At 40.3% G+C, this 23,186-nt stretch overlaps 1 protein-coding gene across 1 annotated transcript; it reads right to left on the reverse strand.

The window, feature by feature from the left end:
* Positions 1-1,196: 1,196 nt before the first annotated feature.
* Positions 1,197-22,948, reverse strand: TMEM170B (transmembrane protein 170B). The gene is made up of 3 exons (XM_084850331.1): positions 22,232-22,948; positions 9,196-9,366; positions 1,197-5,589 (listed from the first exon to the last, which is right to left on the reverse strand). Exons 1-3 carry the CDS (start codon positions 22,503-22,505, stop codon positions 5,459-5,461), a joined length of 576 nt encoding a protein of 191 aa, XP_084706457.1. The 5' UTR covers positions 22,506-22,948; the 3' UTR covers positions 1,197-5,458.
* Positions 22,949-23,186: the final 238 nt, after the last annotated feature.

The following is a 23,186-nucleotide window of genomic DNA, read 5'->3' on the forward strand; positions in this document are numbered from 1 at the left end:
GCCACAGTATGTATCCATAAAGGAATAGGTTTAACGTTATCATGAGGAAGCAGGTAATACTGTAGTACTAATTGTTTTCTGTTTTTTTATTTCAGAGCTAGTGGGCAATGAAAATGATATAGACTATTGGAATTGAAAGCTTTCAAACCTCTTCCAGAGTTTTAAAAGTCAGTGTGCATCGCTATTCTTTGCTCATTCAGTGAATCCTCCATGACTGAATCACTAACTCAACAGCTTATGTAGATTGTGATATTTCCATCACAGACTTTCTGAAGTGATTGCACTTGTGTAGAAAAAATCCCCAGATCTGTGTTGAGCAATTGCATACAATAGCTTGCTGCAGACACTATAGGGAGGAATTTAAAGCAGCCTCCACACAAGAAGACCATTTCATGCACACAGGCTGTCTCAATGGTGGGCGAGAGACTTTTGATGTTGCCAGTGAGGCACTTCAAGTGAATGTATTAATCTGAATTGTTTAGAAGGAGGAAAGCCTGTAATTTCAAGTAGAAATAGGTTTGACGGCTTTTTCCAACTTGAACCATACTGTTACCCTCCAGGCTTTGCTTTAATGGGCAAACTAGTAACTTCTTACATTTTTATTCTCACATCTTCACTTGTTCAGCTCCATTAACTTGAATGGAAGAAGAGGCACACTTGTCCCAAGAGCCATACAAAAAGCTAATTTTCAAAATTGTGCCCATCATTCTCTGAGGCTGTACTTCCAGCTGCATCTGAAGACCACCACTCTATATGACAATGCTAGTTTAGAAAATCTGTCTACAGAACAGTTTCTTCAGAACCAATTTGTGTTCTCACATTCAATCCAGAATGCAACCTACAGAACAAAAGCATTTGAAGCTACAAACTGGTCAAGCTCAAAAGGAAAGAATCAAGTGGTAGTGAGGCTTTTCAATTCCTTCTCTCCCCCCACACCTCCCAAAAGTAAAATACGTTGCTTGGAGGACCTTTTTTTAAAGTAAAAAAGTCCAAAATGTGCACATACAAAAAAGTTTGTTGGATAGGACCCACGTTTCTTATTTACCATTGTGTGCAATTATGTAAGAAGGTGGATGACATGCACAAAACAAATGCCTTAAAATATTAAGCTTAAATATGTTTGGGGGACAGAGACTATGTAAATGGAGTTATCCATGCAAATGGATAATAAACTTGAAACATAACTAACTAATTTTAAAAATCAGTTTAATCATACCAAAAGCTGATTGCTTTGTTATACTACAATACAACAAAAATATGCAAGCTTCAGGTAGAAATAAATTTATCATACTGAAACAAAATATAGCAAAGTGCAAAACTGAAGAGGAAATACTACTGCTTTCCTCAGATTTAATCAAGAAAAAATATATTTAAAATGCTATATTACAGATAAATACAATAAATACTAAACCATCTCTTTGGTCCATGTGTTCATAAATTAAACCAACTTAGGGTGCAATCCTATGTATGTTTAGACAGGAAAAAATCCTACAACTCCCAGCATGGCTAGCCAGCCATGCTGGCTAGGGCATGCTGGGAGTTGTAGGACATTTTTCTGTCTAAACATACATAGGATTGCACCGTTATTGTTTCCTGTGGCTCTGAATAACTAAAGGATGCCTAGAATGTCATTGCTAGGTTTAGAGATCACTTCAAGAAACAAGCTGTTTTTAAAAAACTGAAGATCTGGAAGAGTTTATCTTGAATAATGTGAAATTTTCAACTGCTCTCAGACAGTTGTTAGTAATTCGGTTAGTAGTCAAATACTGGTACTGCATAAACTTTACACTGGGTTTTTAAAAGAATGCTTCTCAAGTATCATGTTCAACCATTTCCTCAGATGAATTTTTCAAGATTAGTGTAGATATCTCCTTCAATTCTTTTAGCAGCTGAAGGTATTGTGATGCCTTTCATACATAGGACATTTCACCCTGAAGTAAAGCACACTACTGTAAACTTGCAAGAAATAAAATTAGTACAGAGAAATTCACCCTTTTTAGGAGATGAAACAATGCCCTAGGAACATTACTCCTTCCTTATACATTCCATTCAATTGAATATAGAAGAATATTGCTATCAAACACATTTCCTTGGTTACATCATTCCTGTTTTATTATAGAAATCAGTTTTAAAATGCAATGAATAACCAACTCTGCAGTCACTTCAAAATGCAAGTTTGATGTGGCCTGTTCAAAGGCATGGCCAGAGATTTTTTTCACTACTGGAACTCATTGTTCTAATAAATGCTTTAATATCCATTACTGAACAGTGTCTATAACAGAAGATTTTCGTCACCATCTTTTATAGAAAAAGAGTTAATCATATACATTGATTTATCCTTAAAAACATCTCATATATGAGTGTTACGAGGCATGATCAAGAATTACTTCCTGTTGCAAAACAGTTCTGCTTAGTTCTTCTGAGCAGATCCATTTTTAGATGATCATACTCTGAACCAGTTATACTGTTGGTGCCAAATAAATATGTTGCAATATTTTAACATGAAGTCAATACCTAGCCCAGCTTCCCCCAACCCGGTGCCCTCCAAAACATCTGGAGGCCACCAGGTTGGGGAAGGCTGACCTAGCCTATAAATTATTCCAGCCTAGCCTTAATACTGATGGTATTTGTTTCAAGTGAAAATGATTGGAATTTTGTCAGAATGAGGCAGCCACAAACAACACAGGAAATACATTTCTGCATATAGCCCTAAAGTCAATGGACTTAGAAATTTACATATACACTCTTCTTAACTGTCTTCAGTACTGGGGCCTGAGAAGTGCTTGTTTTGTGGCATCATGAAATTACTACATATAACACTAGACATCAAACCACTTCACACATAACATTCACAACAACATCAAATACTGCATGTTCTGATGCTCAATAAAATATGGAAACCAAGACACAGTTTTCTAACTACAAAGCCCTGAAGATAGATATACAGTGTTTAATACTCTGCAAACTCAGAATTAAACAAAAAAAATTCTGCATTGACATGAATTGGGGTAGTATTTCCATTTTTTTTTTCTGTTTTTAATGTTAACACCACTACCACATCAAGCTCCATTATCAAACAGTTAATCTAATGGCAGAGACAGAACAGCAGTAAAGTGGATGATGAGCTAGAAAATTCTTTCTAACATATACTCAAGGCACTAACATATACTCAAGCATTTTATACTACTGTTATGTTTAAAAATGTACCTTGGTATTTAAGTTAAAGTTACCTGGAACAAAAATAATGAAATATGCTGTTGTTTCTTTAAATACCTAGTATTAATGCTATTTCCATTCCCCTATTGCCTTGATTCAGAGCCTTGGGTGAACACAAAGTTTCCATTTGTGGCTATGGCAGACACAGCTCTGCAGTTACACAACAACAAAGCTCCAGTTATACATACAGGTCCTTGCAGGATAGTAGCCTATCACTACAAATATATGAAGAAAGGATAAAAATGAATGTCCTTTTAAAATGTTATCTCTAGACCAAAGTAGGCAAAATAATCTCTAGCATTAATTTATTAGCTGATACAAATACAAATTGTGATTTTTACCACAATATTTAGAAAGACTGTAGAACAAAGCACTGTGCTGTCAAAGTATTATTGCTGCAGGTATGATTTCTGTAGGCATTAACCAGCTATCATGACAGCCATGTTTCTACCTTCCTTCCAGATGCATATATAGACAGACTTCCTATTTTAAACAGAACATTAAGGGCCAATTCACATGTTGCCCTCTTAGCAAAGGAATCATGAAATCAAGCCCTACCAACATCTGTATTAACAGCCGAAACAATGGAGCTGAAGTAATAGTAAAGGCAGTGTCAGCTAGAGCCTTCCTCTCTTTCTGAATATGCCTAGTTTCCTCCAAGTTCCTAGAAAGGACTGCCACCTTACCCAGGGAAGAATAACTATAGCCAGAGGAGATGAGGTGCTGCTGAAGGGGGTGCAGGGGTTGGGCAATGACAGCACCTATGGATCTCTGGGAAGTGCTGAAGTGGGTTCTCCAGCCACTGCCATCTGCACTGGCTTCCAGAAGTAGGAAGCCTGCTCCCTTCTTTCAGATGCTAACACAGGCAATGGTGGGCTTGATTACACATGTGCCCTCATTAAAATGAAAGTTTGTGAATCAGCCCAAAGGTATGATTTATTCACTCGTTCCCTATACTTACATTTGTCCATTTAGGCAGTGTCCTGTCATTTCTTGCCATTCACTTCATAATATTTTACAGTAAAGACATTACAATCACACCACCACTGCTCTCATTAAAATAACACACGAATAATATGTCTACTGGAAGCTAAGCATATGACAGTCATATACAATCGCCCCTGAATTTTCTAATTGTTGGCAAATGCAAAGTTTTTAAGTTGACCTCTTTTTGATACTGACATTTTTCTGAAATAACCATTTCTTTCTGAATCACATACAAAAACTGCCTCCTTTTTAGTTTTCTGAGTGTCTTCTTCACAGTTTAGAATAGGCCATGTGTTAAATGTGTGCTTTTCAGGACATGGCTTCTACTAGTCTTAAAATGAAATTACTAGATGTTTAATTGTAACAATGAAGATAATGCAACTGGTTTTCTTATAGAAAATCATCAGCTATATTTAGAAGATTATGGTACATATTTGACAGTTTTTAAACATAGGGCTTAGAATAGTTTAGGGTTCATTTTTTAAGGGGTTTTTAGTCGTCTGACCCACATAACTTTTGTTGAATCTGTGACATGACTTTGGGACATACCATAAATTGATAAAGTACCAAAATCACAGAAATAAAATTACTGAAGAGCTGGTTTCAGTGAAGGTGGTACATCTTAATCACTCCCTTCATAAAGAGCTCCTATGTACAGTCAATCACATCCATGTTCTTACCAGTTTTGCTTCAGCTACTGAATCCCAGCAATGCTCACATATAAATGCAATACTTAAATACCTCCCCCAGTAACATTCTGCATTGAGAGGAATTCAGTTGCTATTGCAATAATAAGCAAGTGCCTTGTTGGCATACCTGAATTTTTAAACTATGTTTGCAGCACTGAGTTACTACACATTTAAATGGTCACACTATCAATTAAAAAAATCAACTTCACATTTGGCACATTTATCCATTCTTCAGAAATGCCCCTGTATTTTCTTCAGTACTATTACAAACAATGATCACATCACCAACCATTTGCCTGATTAGCAGCTTCACAAGGTGCTTTATCTTGCAGTTCTCCTAAACTGATCACACCTTGCCTGTGACAGAGGCACGTTAGGTGCAGTGCAGTAGTGTGTCATTTTTGGACTCTAGAGGGAAGTACTTTCTGAATGGATGGGACTTCTAGCTTTGCAGACCACATGCCACACATTTCCCTCGCCAATTCATATCCATCCGCTACTGAAGCCGCTTCTGGAAAGCTCCACTGCAGACTGTTTCCTTTTATAAACAAAGTTTCACAGAAGATTCAAAGTGTAGCAAGAATCCTTGAAAATGAAATAATTACTGTCAGTACAGTCTGCCCAACTCCAAACACCAGTGCTTCCAAAGGAGCCATGCTTTTCCCAGCTACTCTGTAAATTCCAGCTACTGCTGCACCTAAAAGGTACAAGGGGAAAAAGGGTGACATTACCACAAGGTAGTTCAAAATATTTTTATTCAGAAGTCATTACAGGGTCCCAGTTCCCAAATGTTAACGTCCTATTATTCCACACTGAACACTACTGAATTTTACATTTCTATCACATTAAGCACAAAGTATGATTTTGAAGTTACACTTTTCTAAAATGTAGGAGAACACTCTCTGGATGTATGTGATCTCCATAATTTTGGGACATGATCCACCTGAAGTTAAGTACTTCAGTCCATTTATTTGAATGGGAGATGTATGAGCACCTGCTTAATTCTCCCATTCAAGTTAATAGGACTTAACATGCTTATCTCTGGCCAGACTGTTCCCAATCCATATAATAAACTAGTAATGTACAAGCCCTATTCAAGGTTGACACACAATAAAGCATTTAGGCTATTCGATGATATGTTAATTTTGCTCTCCATGAACTTTGCTAAAAGAGAACTCAGTTCTACAATGATCACTCCTAATCTGATACCAAGAAATTTAGTGATACCCTAAACATAATGATGTTACTTTGATTGCATGGTCACAATCTAACTAAACTAAATTCCCTTGAACCCTGATCTTTTTCCTCCATCCTCCAGTTCTTCATAACATTTAACTCTTCTGAAGGTATTCTACCAAGCAGACATAGGCAAGGCAACAAACATTACCACACACCATCCACTAAGATACTATGGTACATACACTTTCAAGCTGCTAGATATGCTTGATCATAAACAAGACTTTGACCTGGCCCATGCACATAACCCTTTCTCTCCCCCTTTGTGACACACCTTTGGAACAAACCAGCTTTGGAACAAACTTGAACCTTAATCCAACTTCAGACAATTATTTTAAGTTCCTGGCTTGTTCCAAAGCTAGTAACCATAGTTTAAACAAAATGGGAAACTGTGGTTAAAATGGAGATGTCAGCACTGCACTCAGGTGCACTGCCAAGGGAGGAGGGAAGCAGCTGAATGCCCAGGCACAAGGCTTGTTCTTATCTCAGCTTATTAAGCCAAGATATGACTAAACACAGCCAATAGGTAGAAGACTATAAAGGTTTAGACAATTACTTAATCACTGCATACTAGTGGTTTGTCTAAATTTAAGTCAGGAATTCCTCTTTACATGCCCATGTGACCCTCTCAAAGGATGTATCAGCCAAAGACCACAGAAAAGTATCTGAAAAAGTTGAAGAAAATGTGCCCACCAAATAAATCAATTTTTATTCTTGTAATGCCTTTAATATGCTTAATATCCACACTACAAAAATACTTTACAAAATAAAGATGTAGGGAAGAATAGCAGAAACACTAGAAAGTCAGTTACACTAACAAGTTAATGGAAGCATGTATAGGCATGGTACTGATGAATTTATAAAATGACACAAGTACAGAGGGGGCTGGTTCTGTGTCTTCTTGATGTCAAAGCCACTACAACGTAGTTCCTTCCCATGCCATACTGGTTGTCACTTGAAAGGATTCAATGATGCAGCTAGCTCCCATGTTAGTGTTGCCCAGCTCTGCATGGGAAGGGGCCACTCTGCATCCTTTTCTACATCAATTCAACAATTGTGTTTTTCAAAGGAGCAGAATTCCATTCCTTTATATTCGTCCACCACCACAGATGCTGTGAATAATTTATTGTATATTATCCTATTATATCATATTTCACAGTGTAAAGATGACCCTGAAGTTAAACAAAGATTCTCTGAAGTTTTTAAAAGGTTCATAAGATTCAATATTTGGAGGAAATTCAATGACAAAGTGCTATAGAATCACTGAATTCAGTGAGACCATTTCTGTATAAACAGTCATTGAGACAGACCTTCCTTTTAATATGAGAGAGGTTAACAAAGGTTTCCATATGCTCTCTCAGCACACTAAATGTTGTTGGGTTTTGTACGCAAGATGCTCATGCTTAACAAGACCACAGCAATAAAAAGCAGCCATATGTGGCATGATTTCATTAACTGTGTTACCATAAGTAACCAGAAACACTTTATCTACATGCTTGCATGCACGTTGATGAATACAGCATATACTATACATACACACACTTAGTACTATTTAGTATGTTAAATGCACTAAGCTGCCCTTAGTTTGCCATCACAAAATATTTCATCTACTTGGGAAAAAGGCAGATTACATGATTTTTTTCAGAAGCTATACTAGCTGTAAAAGACTAAGCACTGTTAGTTTCAACAACTATCTGCCAACAAACCTTAGACTCCAACACAATCCTAAAAAGGATCTAAGCGCAGCAGATTTAAATAAATTCTCTTAGAAGGAAAATCCAAACAGAAAGGTCTTTATTGAACAAGGTCTCCTACTGACAATAATTTCTTTAAAAGTTGTTTTTATCTTAAATACTAATAACAAATGTGCATGAAACATAAAAATGACTGGGCCTTTATTGACTCTTACTATTGTGGTCTTAATATATTTCAGTTACACTACTCTGCATTTTAAGGTAGTTATTCACATTTCAACGGGCTTATGGTACCTGCTTTAAGCTGTAGAAGTGTAAACTTTCTTTGAACTACCTGAAGTTCAACTGGAATCTAACACTGGTGTAGGACACCAAACCATAACACTCTGCCCTGCTATTGAAATATCCTGATTAAAGGTTATGCTGTCATTGTACATCTAAGACAGAGGTGCTGGCTGTTAGCATGCTGCACAGAACGTCAATTCTATCCACCTGTTGCCAGAGTTGCACAAGCTGTCCTACACAAGGGGCAGTATCCAACAGTGTAATTCCACGAACTCAAATGGTGCTAGCGGAGCTCTGCTGAATTCTTCTGCTGCACAAGTGCTTGTGCAATCTGGGTGCACAACCATACTTGCACAAATGTAACTTTAGTTGGATGCTCCTCTTGTGCAGTTTGGAACCTAGTTTCTGCTAGCAAAACATCATTTGCAGAATGATACAGTTGGATACTGCCCAGAGGCAGGGTAGAAGAACTGCTGCAGCAACACTAATAGCTGTTGATATTTGCATCAGAGATACAGTGGTGATGTGGAGTCTTCTTTGGCCACACAATTCCTCCTTTTTGAGGTTGAGATTTACCTTGTAGTTCTTTTACCCCAATTCACTGAAGTGGCAATACCATATCTAGTCTTCAGAGCAGCCATACAGAGAAGTACAAAAATATTTAATTGGTCTACTTATTTATACCTAGAAAACATGACTGCTTGTGCAGTGGGCCTGGTAACCTACTTTTTCAAAGGAATTATTGGAAAATACAACTGTAGTGGTTCTATACAGACAGATAGTAAGCAAAATGAGTGGCTATTTCTGCAACAGATCTCTAGTGATAGTTACTGGGGTGTAAGCCCTTCAAATGATGGAGACAGAAAAGAATTAACTCTTTTCCAGTGCTAGAATCTCTTCTTTCTAAAGTTGAGACACTGTAAGAAAAACCATGGCTGTCAATTTTATATTGTTTTTTCCCTCAACCATTGAATAGCAAAGCAACTGTAAGCCTCCCAACAATGAAACAATATATGAACAGTTATCAAAATAGCTAATAATTGTCTTCAAAAGGAGACATAACTGTACTTAAACATTTTAAGACTTACTGGTTATCATAGCTCCAGTTACAGAACCCAGAAATCCAACGCTGACCACAATGACAGAGATTACTCTCCCTTGCCTATGCCTTTGCAGCATCACAAACATTAAAACTCCTGCAGCACCGTGGACAAAGAGAGAGGAGAAGAGAGCCCATAGGAAAACCCAGTACCACATTTCTGGAAAAAAAGCAATCAAATAGCAGGTTAACATTTCTGAGGAAGTTTTTCTTGGTAAAAACAAAGAAAAATATACTAACATATGAATAATTATAAAAAAATATACAAAATCATGCACAAAATTCTTACTTAACAATCATTTTTATTATACTTTCTATTCTCCTATCCACTGGTCATTTCTTGAAATACTAGGCACACTTCAGTGTCAACCAATTTTATATTCCTAATTTTTATTGTGAACCACCCAGAGGACTCTTTGTTAATAGATGGTATACACATTAGGTAAGTAAGTAAATATTAACAATTTTAAACACTGCATGTGTGAATTAAAGATGTTTCACTTTTCTGATCTGTGCTATACTTATTCAACTATTCATGAACCATTTCTGAAAGACAGCCAAAACTAATATTTTAGGTAGAGGAATATACAAGATATTCACCCAGTTTGCACTCAAAGATAATTCAGGTTTTTTTTAAACTTTGGGTTGTCATGAATAAGCCAGCAGAGTCACTGTGGCTCAATTGCTCCCACACAGCACCTCCTACCTGCAGAAGCGGGCAAGACGTCTGGCTTGTAGAGCCACTCTGCTGGCAGTGGGAGTAATCACCCCGCATGAACCAGCATGCTGGCTCATCCACAACCTGGGTTCCTGTTGCATGTGAACTAGACCAATAATTCCAAGGTTTTACTGGTAATTCATGTTTTAAAAGTGGAAGCTTCAACTTCTCTAAAATGAGCAAGATACCAAACTAAGGGAATTCCCCCCCACCCCCAATGCTAAGAACATTTTAGTTTTGTTTTTATTGAGTTTTAATCACATATTTTCAATGTAATCAGTGAGCACATAAAAATATTCTAACAAAACACAAACATTACATACGAAGTTCAATTACAGTCAACCAGGATCACAGGAGTTTCAATGTATTAATAACCTTTTATTTATCCACAGTAGTTCTTCAGGGGGTTAAGATTCAGTTGTAATTCTCAAAATGTATCTCTCCATATCTATCCATCATGACATGACGGTGGTTTTCTCTGGGAACCTTGTTTGTTGATAAAGTCTATGAATTTATACCAAATTGTATGGAAGGTGTTGGATTCTTTTTGTTGTCTTTGTGCCCTTATCTGTTTAGTTAGTTTTTCAGCCAACACAATACTCCAAAAGTAGTTATACCACACAGTTACTGATAGATCTGTAGCCTCTTTCCAATTCTTTGCTATTAATTGATGAGACATTACCATCATAAAGGTCAGCATTTCTTTGTCTGGTAAATGTTCATTAGGGCCACTAAAGATAGATAGTAGCGCCAATTTAGGATCCATGTGAACCTCCACTCCTGTTATATTACTGCATTCTTGACAGACTTCCCTCCAGAAGCTATGCATTTGTCCACATTCCCACCACATATGATGGTACGTACCTAATGTATTACATCCCCTCCAACAGGTCGTCGTTGTTCTGTACATATGGCTTAAAGTTATTGGGGTTAAATACCCCAGCTGCTATTTTTGCTGTTACTGCTGTTAACGCTGTTGCTGGTTTTATTGCTGGCTTTTATTGTTATTTTTATTGTTTTTATTTTTTTATCACTTTTAATATTTTAACTGTTTTTATGTATTTTATTGTTGTAAGCTGCCTTGGGAGGGCTTCTGCCCTGAAAGGCGGCCAAGAAATATTTTAAATAAATAAATAAAACCACCTCAGTACTACCTTCAAGGAGTTTTCCCATATTTTTGCTGTCACTGTGTGAGAAGGCTTTTTAACCCATATTTCATTCCATTACTTTCCCTCTATCTTTTCTTGTATGTCACGTTCCCATATCTCTTTCAGCCCTATGGTTGTTCCCATTGTTTCCATAATTAATATCTTGTATATGTTGGATGTGAGGCCTTTGATGGAGGATTCAGATATAAGTATCAGTTGTTCAAATGCTGTTTATGGTCTTGTGGCCTGTTTCCAAACTATACGGTTGGTATTAAAATGGAGTACCTGGTATAATTCAAACCAGTTTAGAATCATAGAATCATAGAATAGTAGGGTTGGAAGGGGCCTACAAGGCCATCGAGTCCAACCCCCTGCTCAATGCAGGAATCCAAGTCAGAGCATCCCTGACAAATGGCTGTCCAGCCTCGTCTTAAAGGCCTCCAGTGTGGGAGAGCCCACCACCTCCCCAGGTAATTGGTTCCATTGCCGTATTGCTCTGACACTCAGGAAGTTTTTCCTGATGTTCAGCCGGAATCTGGCTTCCTGTAACTTGAGCCCATTATTCCGTGTCCTGCACTCTGGGATGATCAAGAAGAGATCCTGGCCTTCTTCTCTGTGACAACCTTTCAAGTACTTGAAGAGTGCTATCATATCTCCCCTCAGTCTTCTCTTCTCAAGGCTAAACATGCCCAGTTCTTTCAGTCTCTCTTCATAGGGCTTTGTTTCCAGTCCCCTGATCATCTTTGTTGCCCTCCTTTGAACCCTCTCCAGCTTGTCTGCATCCTTCTTAAAGTGTGGTGCCCAGAACTGGACACAGTACTTTTAAATACTAGTATTTAAAAGTATTTAATCTAGTACTTAGACACAGTACTAGAAGGCATTAAAGTTTACTTTAATGCCTTCTAGTTGGTCCTTTAGTTGCAGGCCTGTTTGTGGGGTAACTCACTCAAATAAATCCTTTAACCTAAATAATCTAGCCTGCTTCCATGTGCTAAATTGGGACCATTTGTCCTTATCATAAAAACTTGGTGCAGTAAAAATGGTATAGCAGGGAAACATATGGTGATAATGTATGTTACCAATTTCCTCCACATTTTAAATATTAAATGTAAGAAGGGACGAGTAATCACCTCTAAATCTTTTACTTTAGAAATTGTAAAGAGAAAACCTTGGATTTTATTTTTTCTAATACCTATAGACTCCATTGGTGTTCTTCATTCATATGAATTAGATTTATCACTTGCCTAATTTGGAATGCCTTGAAGTATTTCTTGGTTGTCTATATAAGATTTTTAATTCATTCTGTATTTATTATCATTATGAATAAATTTGTTTATAATGTTCTGCCAGGTTTTTAATCATTTACCTGGGACTGCAATTTGCAAAACTTGAAAAAGATGTGTGAGCTTGGGAAAAACTGTCTTTTTCACCACTTCCTCTTTACCCAGCCAAGACAGATTAACTTTGGTCCAGTTTTTCATGTCTTTATTTGGTTAATTAGGGGAAGATAGTTTATTTTTATTAGTTTGGGGAGATTTTTTGTTATTTGGATACCTAGATAATTTAGGTTTGATGTTTCCTGATTTGGTTTTAGATTCATTTTGGAATTTTTATTTAAGTAAATACATAGGATTTCAGATTTTTTTATACTTAATTTGAAGACCTGACACCTTACCAAAATACTTAATTTCATCCTTTGCTTCCATAATGGATTTCTCTGGGTGAGTTAGCATTAATGTGATATCATCTGCAAAAAAAGGTTAACCTTGTATTCAGTTCCATTAATTCTAATGCCTTTAATATTCTCATTTTCTCTTATTATGTCAGGGGCTCAATAAAAAAGGCAAATAGGAGTGGCAAAAGTGGGCACCCCTGTTTTGTGCCTCTATTTAGTTTAATCTTTTGGGAGTCTAATTCATTAGTTCTGATTACTGCATGATTATCTTTGTATAACTGATTTAGTAAATTTACGTCCAAAATTCATAATCTCATTATCGTAAACTCAGAATCATGAGTTCAGTTAGAAAGGGCCATTCTACCTTGTCAAAGGCTTTTGTAGCATCAGGTGAGATAATAGCAGACTCCATGCAATTATCCCCACTGTACTGTATAGCATTAAGGATTTTTCGAATGGGGTCTGCTATCCGTCTATTTTTAATTAATCCTGTTTGATCCGTAAGGATAGATTGTGGGGCCAACTGACCCAGTTTATCTGAGATTATTCCTGTGAATATTTTATCATTCTAATTTGTTAGTGTTATGGGTCTATAAGAATCCACATTATCTAGTTCTTTCCCTGGCTTGGGTATAGTTATTATTCTTGATATATTCCAGGATGGTGGCATTTCCCCTCCTTGTAATATGTCATTGAAAAGGATTGTTAGATGTGGGGAGTGTTGAATTTAGTTTTTTTATAAAAATCCCCAGGTAGCCCATCCATCCCTGGTGCCTTATGCAGTTTTAGTTTTTTAATGATATTTTGAACTTCCTCCTTTGTAATCTGCCTACTAAGCAATTCTTATTGTATATTACTAATTTTGGGCAGAGTCACTTTATGTAAATACTCTCTTGTTAGATTTGTTTGGATAATCGGAGTATAATTTTGTAAAGAACTGTACAAATTCTTTGCTAATTTCTTTTGTTTTGTACTTTATATTTCTTTTTTCATCTTTAATTTTATAATTCCTATTTTGGCTTCTCCTATTCCTAAATTTAATTGCCAATAGTTTTGGATTTGTTGTCAAACTCATAATATCTTTGCTTGGTATACTGCATAGCTACTGTAATTTGATCAATATCTAAAGTATCAAGTTCCTCTCTTTTCTGCATTTGTTTTCTATATATTCATTTCCCCCCTATCTGTGTATTTTTTCCAATTGGTCTATTTCTATTAATGTCTCCTTTCTTTGGCGGTGTTCTTTTTTAATATGGCACAGTTCACTGACAGCCTTTCCCCTTACCACTGCTTTCATGGTGTCCAAACAACAGCCATTGATATACCTTCTATGTCATTTTCTTCAAAAAATTGTGTCACTGCTTCCTGAAAGTGGTTAAGGACATATTGTTTATATAGTAATGTCTGATTTAACCTCCAGCAAGGTGGGTAATCTTCCTTCTCCCCAAGCTGGAGAGTAGTAGTTATTGGAGCAGGATCTGAAATTGTTATAGGACCAATGGAAGAGTGTATCAAATATTGAGATAGTCTATGTGATCCCAAGATGTAGTCCATTCTTGTATATGTATTATATTGTGGACTATATCTTGTATAGTCTTTTTCCTTGGGGTTAAGTACTCTCCATGAGCCCACCAATTCAAAATCTAAAAGAGTCTGTAATAAACCTGATTCCTTATTTTCTTCATTTTTGATGTGTTGGACTTTTCTATCTAGTTTATAATCCACAATGAAATTTAAATATCCCCCTATAATTACTTCCCCTTCCTTAAACACATTCAGCTTTTGTAAAGTACATTTAAAAAATTGTAGTTGTTCTGAGTTTGGACTATAGATTGAACCTATTGATATTTTCTGTTCCAAGTGTACCTTTTATTAAAAAAAAATAAAGTGATCCCTTTCATCTCTTAAAACATCATTGACTTTCATATTAAAGTTTTTTGCAAACATTATAGCCACCCCTCTAGATTTGGAAGTCCCTGCTTCTGTAAAATATTCCCCAAGCCATGGACACAATAAAGATTTCTCATTTTTTTTCCGCAAGTAAGCTTCCTGTAATAAAACCACTTGGGTTTTTCCCTTTTGCAGATATGCTGCATTCTCTTATGCTTTATAGGAGTTCCCAGCCCTCTAACATTAAATGACATAATCTTTATATCATTCATCTTATCTTGCAGATTATTCAAGCTATCTGTGCGTTTAATATCTATTGCATAGAAATTAGTTTCCCCTTTTTCTGAGTATTGACTCTCCTGTAATATAAACCTTAACATATTAACAACAAACAACACAAACTTCCCCTTAACCTCAGGGCTAGTCTTGTTGGATGGGGTACTTTTCTTAGTACACCCATGCTAAGGAGCTTAACTCCTTCGCCCCTGCAAGAAGGCTAGACAGTGAAGACATCCCCTCCTCCTTTTCCCCACCACAGAATATATAGTAAACTATATCAATACTTTTCTAGGACATCTTATATTGCAGCAGTCACTCTCACTGGGTCAAGTCCCTTCTTCTAATGTTGGATAAGTATTCATGAGTTTTTGTTTGCTGGTAAATTCTTCTTATGAATCTGATGGAGTCTCCTTGGCAGCCTTGACCATTTAGAATTCCCGCTTCCATTGTCTGCTCCATTTGCATCTTCTTCATCAATTGATATATTTTATCTGCCTTTGGGGATCAACTTAAGTTGGTTTAAAGTTGCTTTTGCCTCCTGGTGCAAAGTGATTATGAAGGTGTTGTTAACTTTAGAAAAAAAAATCAGCTTAAATGGGAAGCCCCAGCAGTAGTTTATGCCTGCTTTTTGCAGAGTTCTCCTTGCAAGGTTTCAGGGCATAAATCCTGAAAGCATTGTAGATTGCCTTTATATTCCACATTCTTCAGAATTCTAGGTGTTTTCAGTATTTTATCTTTTATGGCTCCATTAATGAACTTAATGAGTATGTCTCTTGGCCTGCTGTCTTCTTGAGGTTTAGGCCGGAGGACTTTATGGGCCCCCTCAATATCACATACTGTGACTGCTATATCTGGGAAGATTGTATTTAGTAACTTTATCATTGTACTTGTTAGTTCCCATTGACCAAGAGATTCTTTCAGTCCTCTAATATGCAGATTTTGACGTTGTGGGAGAAAAAGCCTGTATAAGTCCTCAACCAAAGTCTCCAGGAGGGAAAAATACAGAGAATACTGTAATGGAGTAGCTGAGAAAAACGAGACACAAAGAACTGGGTAAGGGGGTAGAATAAATACTCCTGCACACAGAATAAAGCAGGCTGCAACTCCTATCTCATGGGTAATGGGTAGGCAAAAACCCATTCCCTACTGAGTTAATGTACTGCCTGGCAGGAGGAATTTGCAGATCATTGTGCCCCAGCTGTGTTTAGGGGTATATTCACGGTTAGGGAGCTCTGATGCATATGTGAGCACCCCCAACCTTGTGACTGGATATAGATAACATATGTAAGCTTTTAATTGGCTTTCTCTTCATATTTTTATTATGTACTTTGTTTTCCTTTAAAAACCCATGTAACCTGTTCCCAAATTGTAGTTCGTGAGCTACCCATGTATACACGTTCCGGTAATAAAGTGTGATTTCAGATACAATGACCACCAGCCTCATCCTTTGGGTGGGGGTGGTTCTCATTCCCTTCTGGTTCCCCACAGTTTTCTCCACAACATCTGCTGTGATTTTCTAGATCCTGGAGGTGTTCTTGCAATTGAAAGTTTTGGGTTTTTTTTTTAATCTCCATATCAATTTGGTTCTTTATTCCCATGTCAAGTGCTTCACTAGCTGTTTTTGAGATTTCAATTACTGTGCCTGTAAGGCCCAATATTTTTTCTTCTAATGGTTTAAGAGTAGTAGACCAGTCAGCTTTGAGTTCCCTCTTAAGCTCTTGCAGTCGTCCTGAGATTTCTCTTAAGAGGTCTGAGGGTTTTTCCCACCAGCTTGGGTTGATTAGGTGCCATGCTGAGATCGCTATCTTCATGAAGAGGAGCTGATGGAATGGCTTTTTCTGGTCTTTAATGGCACTTTAACTCTACTCTTTTGTTGTGTTTATGGGCTCTGGAGCATGCCCTGTCAGATTTCAGTCAGTGTTGTCAATTTCAGTCACTTTTGATGTTGGTAGACTTAAAAGTGTCTGTGGTGGGGATGGAGGCACAGATTAAACTGCCATTTTTTGAGGTGAGTCACCACCAGCCCCCTAAGAACATTTTAGTTATTGATGTGTTGCTTTTGAATATTGTCAATGTGAAAGCAACAGTATTTTTTAAATCTGAAGACTGAAAGAGAGTTACATAGGTGCCGACCAATTTAAAATGCAGGAAATTAAAACTTTTTTTCATCACTTTGTGAAAGTCCTAAGTCAGCCTTCCCCAACCTGTTGCCCTCCAGATATTTTAAATTTCAACTCCCCTCAGACCCAGCCAGCATGGCAATGGCCAGGAATGCTGGGAGTTGTAGTCCAAAACATCTGGAGAGTGCCAGGTTGGGGAAGGCTGTCCTAAGTAATCAAAATGAAGTTTCTAGGACATATTATACATGTGCTTGATAAAAAATATATTTCATTCTCAAGTGCTAAATGCAACTACATCTGAGAAACCAAAGAAGTGAAAACTAGTTAATGAGGGGAGACTGTTTTTGAAGCAGCAAATGGTCAAAGGGGGACAGAATTAGTTGCACAGAGGCAAACATCTTTCCCCAAAGGAAACAACCCTTAAAACCATGAATTGCATCTTACATACAAACTCAGATCAGTACAAAGACTGTTTTAACAAAACATATTTTATATCATGTAGACATCAATTCTTTTAAGTTCTGGTATTATGTTACGCTACATGTATTAATTACTACACCTTACAGCATGCTATGCCTTGTTTAGTTTTGCCTGGTCTGTTTATAAGTAATTTAAATATATCCCTTCTATCCCTTCATTCAGAGAGCTTACAACAAATATAATCCCATTATATTCCTTAGAATCCTGATCCTGCTGCAGATGGTACTTCCTGGATTGTAGCATGCCCTGCTGAAGCCTTTATATCTCCAAACATGTTGACTAGGCATCAGAATTGAAGACAACTTCTAGAGGGGCAGCCCTGTTAATCTATTGCAGCCTTCCCCAACTTGGTGCCCTCCAGATGTGTTGGATTACAACTCCCGTCATGACCAGACAGTATGACCATTGGCCCTGCTGGCTGGAGATGATGGGAGATGCAGTCCAACATATCTGGAGGGCACCAGGTTGTAGAAAGTTGGCCTATTGCAACAGATGCATCATAAAGGCTAGCTAATGGATTATGGCATACGCCGTTGTAGTTTAGATTCTACTGCATCAGACAGAATGGAAGATGCGAGCCCAGGTAAGTACATGGAAAGCAGTGTGCACTGGAACAAAACACATCTTAACTTTACATATATGTTGATAGGATCTAAACTGGCTCATTGTCAGTGTATTAAGCTAGTAGAGAAGAAAAATTCAACAACAAATTCTTAGAAAAGAAACTGAAAATAAAGCAGCACATATCAATGTATTACTATAAATCTGTGGTGGACCATTCATGGATCAGTAAGAAAATGTTGTGCCATATAGCCTGTGCAAAGTATGACCCATTCTGGTTGTACATATACTTTCACCTGATCATCACCACACCAATCTCAATGGTGAGTAACTACCAGGGAGAGATAGGGATGTATGAAAGTCACTTACCTTTTCGCAGATATGATTCGGGGGGGGGGGGGGAGGCGCTCCGTCCCTCCCCCCAGAATCCTCCCTGGCCGGCTCCGCTCTGCGGCGGAATCCTCCCTGGCCGGCCAGGGCCATCCGCAGCCGGAGTTCCGGCCGTGGCCGGGCTGCTGCGGACACAAATGGTGGCCGCAGCACATGGCCAAAAGACTGGCTTCCGCCACCGGAGCCCCAGGTAAGTTTCGTTCCGGGGGCATTCCGCGAGGTGGTGGGGGGTGGGAGGCCGTTCCGCCACGGGTTTCAGGGTGCCGAATGCCAGTGCATTCGGCCTCACTGAAATCCGTGGCGGAATTCTCCGTCATCCCTAGGGAGACAGCATTTTTGGTAGTGGCACCCCAGTTATGGAACAGTCTTCCCAAAAACCTTTGCCTGGCACGATCCCTGTGGTCTCTTCAGTGCCAGGTGAAGACTTTCCTGTTCAGCCAGGCCTTTTAGATAATTCACATAGACTCAGCCTCTCAGTTTTGAAATCTGTTGTGTTTAATTTTGGGGTGCTGTGAGTTTTGTTTTGTTGTCATATTTTGTGTGGCTTTTGATTTTATGGTTCCATGCTCCATTTTATTTTTAAGTTGTTTTTATTCCATTTCTTGTTTGCCTCCCAGAGAACTTTATGTTATGGGCCAGCATACAAATACTGTCAATAAATAATAAAATAAAGTAAATCAGATACTGCACTGGTTAGTGATTAGGGTCACTATATACTGTGAAAAAGTATTGGGACCGCATATTATACTGATTTTTTTAAACCTAGGTTAGCCCAAAACCTGAACCTCCTTTTTTAAAGTAAGAAAATACTGATGCTACCTTCTCTACCTAATACTAACCTAGAACATCTTCAGATATCATACAAGTAGATCTTTATCTCTGTCAGTTTTGGAATAGCTAGATGCACAATACTTATACAGCACTTTTACTAAGTGCTCATGCTCAAGGAGCTTCACATAAATTAGATCAGCAGTTGTTCTAACTGCTATCAGTACTATTATTACAGAGGCGGAGCTCAGGCTAAGAACATAACAATAGCCCTGCTGGATCAGAGCAAACGTCTATCTAGTCATGTGCCCTGTTGCTGATAGTAGTCAACCAGATGCTTCTGAGAAGTCCAGAAGCAAGGAACAGAAGCTCCATGCTCTCCTCCTTTTTTTTGTTATAGTACCATCTGGCATTCAGTGACACCTTGACCCAGAACCTGGAGGTTCCATTTAGACACCATTGAAAACAGACATTGATGGACCTATCTTCCCATGAATCTGTCCAATCCCCTCAACCAGTGGCCATCTTGTGGCAGCCAATTTCATAAGTTAATTATGCTCTATCAATATATTTCATTAGATGATCCTAAGGGGAAAAACATTCTACCCACTTTCTCTGCACCATTCATACTTTTATAAATCTTTATCATATCTCTCCTTTTGTTGTACACAGTCAAATAAAGCCTTTACCATGCAGCCCACGTGCTTTCTGCGCTGCAGAGAGGAAGGCCAGGATCTCTTCTTGATCATCCAAGAATGAAGGACATGGAATAATGGGCTCAAGTTATAGGAAGCCAGATTCTGAATGAACATCAGGAAAAACTAGGGATGTCAGAGAATTCTGCCACGGATCTTGGTGAGGCTGAATACCAGTGCATTCGGCCCCCCGAAATCCGTGGCGGAACGGCCTGCCACCCCCCCGTCCCCCCGCGGATCCCCCTCCGGGACGAGACTCACCTGGGGCGGATCTTCCGGGCGGCAGCGGCTCCGGCGGCAGCTTCGGCCGGTCTTCCGACCGGCTGCCACCGCCATTTCCAGGCTTGTGTAAGAAAAAAAAAAAGACGTGATAGGCTACGTAAAGATTTACGTAGCCTATCATGGCTAGGTTAAAAAAAAAAGACATGATAGGCTACGTAAATCTTTACGTAGCCTATCATGGTTGGGTGGGTTTAAAAAAAAAAAAAAAACCACGTACGCAAATGGCGGCGGCTACGCTATTTGCGTTCCCCTTTATTTTCACCGTCATAGTCTATGTAAATATTTACATAGATTAAGACTGCCCAAAAGAAGGAACGCAAATGGCGGCGGCCATAGCCGCCGCCATTTGCGTACGCTGTTTGTTTGTTTTTTTACCCAGAGCTCTCCGTGGCCGGAAATCTGGCTGCGGACGGCTCTGGCCTGGCCTGGCCGGCTGCTCCGCGGAGCTGCCGCAGAGCACAGCCAGCCGTTCGAGGATTCCGGGGGGAGGAATGGAGCGCCTCCCCCCCCGAACAGGATTCAAGGGGGAGGGATGGAACACCTCCCCCCCCACCATCAACATAATCCACAAAAGGTAAGTCACTTTCGTACATCCCTAGGAAAAACCTCCTGACGAGCAATACGACAATGGAACCAATTACCTAGGGAGGTGGTGGGCTCTCCCACGCTGGAGGCATTCAAGATGAGGCCGGACAGCCATCTGTCAGGTATGCTCTGACTTGGATTCCTGCATTAAGCAGGGGGTTGGACTCGATGGTCTTAATAGGCCCCTTCCAACCCTACTATTCTATGATTCTATGTCTACTTCAGGACAAAAAGCAACATTCTGTCTGCCTCTCTCTATAAACATGCAAACATACTATGCAAAATCAGTTAGGATTACAGTCTTAGCCTACAACTATGAAATAAATCCACTCAACAAAATGGAATTTACTTCTGAGTAAAAATACACAGGATTGAGTTGTAAGTATCCTGAACTTTAAGATGCAAGGGCTGGTAGTTACTGGGGAAAATAATGCTTCTCCATGAGATAAATGTCCATGTTGTTATAGTCATAACTATTCATACTTTTAAACTGAACATACTGCAGAGCTCAGGTAGTTGGAGAGCATAAAATAGGAGCATGAGATCACCCAGGTGGACTCAGCAAACAATCCTGGATGCAGGATGCCATTTGCTGGATCCTCACACTTTTACAGACTAGTTTTGATTTAACCACACAGCATTAGAACAGATCTACATGAAAAGTTTTAATTGTCCTTGAATACAACTATCTTTATATATAAAATATTCTTAGTTTCTCTTTAACATAGGTAGGTAATAAACAGACACTGTAAATCAGAGCTGGCTTACAGAAGTTGCTGCCATTTCACCCTTTCACAATCACTACTCTTTAAGCCATATGATCTTTCCAAATAAATTTCATTAAGTTTATGGGACATTTAGGATACAATACTTCCTCAGTTTCAATACATTTTCAAAATCTTTGGTTAACTGAAAAAGCCAACAGAGCACAAGGGTGTACACAGTCAACTCCCTTGTCACCTACATGGCCCTACAGAGAAAAGGCACTTGAAAACATCCCACAGATGCAAGCTGCAAGGAAGGAGTGCTGAAACCACCAGCACTCTTACCCTAGAACCCTCCAACCCAATATTACCCTACAACATCCTACTCTCCGTTTATGGTTGCACACCTTTGCCTGTTCTTACGACCGGTAAACCTCCCCCTACTCAACCACGTGCTTCTGGATACAACAACTATGAATGTAAGAGCGTCAGACCACTGAACAAGCTAGCCTAATACTGTCTACTCTGACTGGCAGCGGCCATCCAGGCTGTTTCCCAGCCATTCCACCCGAGATGAACTGGGATCAGTAGGAGCTACTACATCGGCAGCGCTGTCCATCACGGCAGCGAGCGCCCCGCTGAAATGCTCGCCTTTCAGCGCCGCCCCCCGCGGTCACCCACCCCAAAGCCGCCCCACGCGCCGCGCCTGCCGCCCCTCCCCGAGCGTTACCGGTGAGGTGCCGGAGCGAGGTGCCGTGCGCCCACAGACTCAGCACCTGCTGGACCGACAGGTTGATCATGCTGCTGTCTCCCGCCTCCGCCTTCATCGCCGCCGCGGCGGAGACGGCCTGGCCAGTGCTGTCGGTCCTGCGCCGCCGCCCGGGGAGTCGCGGCTGGCTCTGCCGCCGGTCTCTGGGAAGGCGAGGCCGAGGCCGGGCTCCCGGGGGGCTGCTGTGGGCCGAAGCGGCGCGGATGGGGTGGGCTCCCCGCGGCGGGGGAGACATCGAGGACGGCGGCGCGACGAGCGAGGAGGCGGCGGCGGCGCTCGCTGTCCACCTCCCACCGGTTGTGGTGGTGGGTGCTGAGGCCCTCCTCAGGGCTGGCAGGCGCGGGGAGCCCCGTGGTCCGGGGCCGCGAAGGGGAAAGGAGACGGGGGTAGGCGCCAGGCGGCGGCGGCAGCAACGGCCATCACCGCCCCCTCCCGAAGCCGCCTTCCCATGGCCCCCTCAGCGCCAACCTCGGGGGGGGGGGCAGCAAGGCGCGCGCGAGACGCAGACCGCAAGCAACCGCCTCCTTTTCCGGCCGGCCGGCCGGCCGACCAACGGTTACTCCCTCCGCGTGCTTGCGCGCGAGGCACCACCTCCACCAGCCTTCTCCCGACCAGACGCGGGCGGGCGGGCGCGCGCACGAAAGCCGCTCTCCGGCAGCGGCCGCCTCGCGTTAGCGGAAGGCGCACGCGCGAGCGCCCTCTCTCGCCGGGAGGGGGAGCGGCGCGCGTGCGCGCGCGGTTGCCAGGGCGAGCTGACGTTGAGGGTGGGCGGAGCATGGCGGGGCAATTTGTTAGTGGGTTGGGAGACCCGGGCAGGTTCGTATTTGTCTCCCCTCGTGTGTGGCAGTGGAGGCAGGTGGCTCCGATTTCGGTGGGGTTGTAAATCCCTTCTGGGCTTCGGTCAGAACCAGCCAGA

The sequence above is a fragment of the Heloderma suspectum genome, chromosome 4 (genome assembly GCF_057233095.1).
Source record: "Heloderma suspectum isolate Gila_16-S chromosome 4, 16-S_ref, whole genome shotgun sequence".
In the NCBI taxonomy this organism is placed as follows: domain Eukaryota; kingdom Metazoa; phylum Chordata; class Lepidosauria; order Squamata; family Helodermatidae; genus Heloderma; species Heloderma suspectum.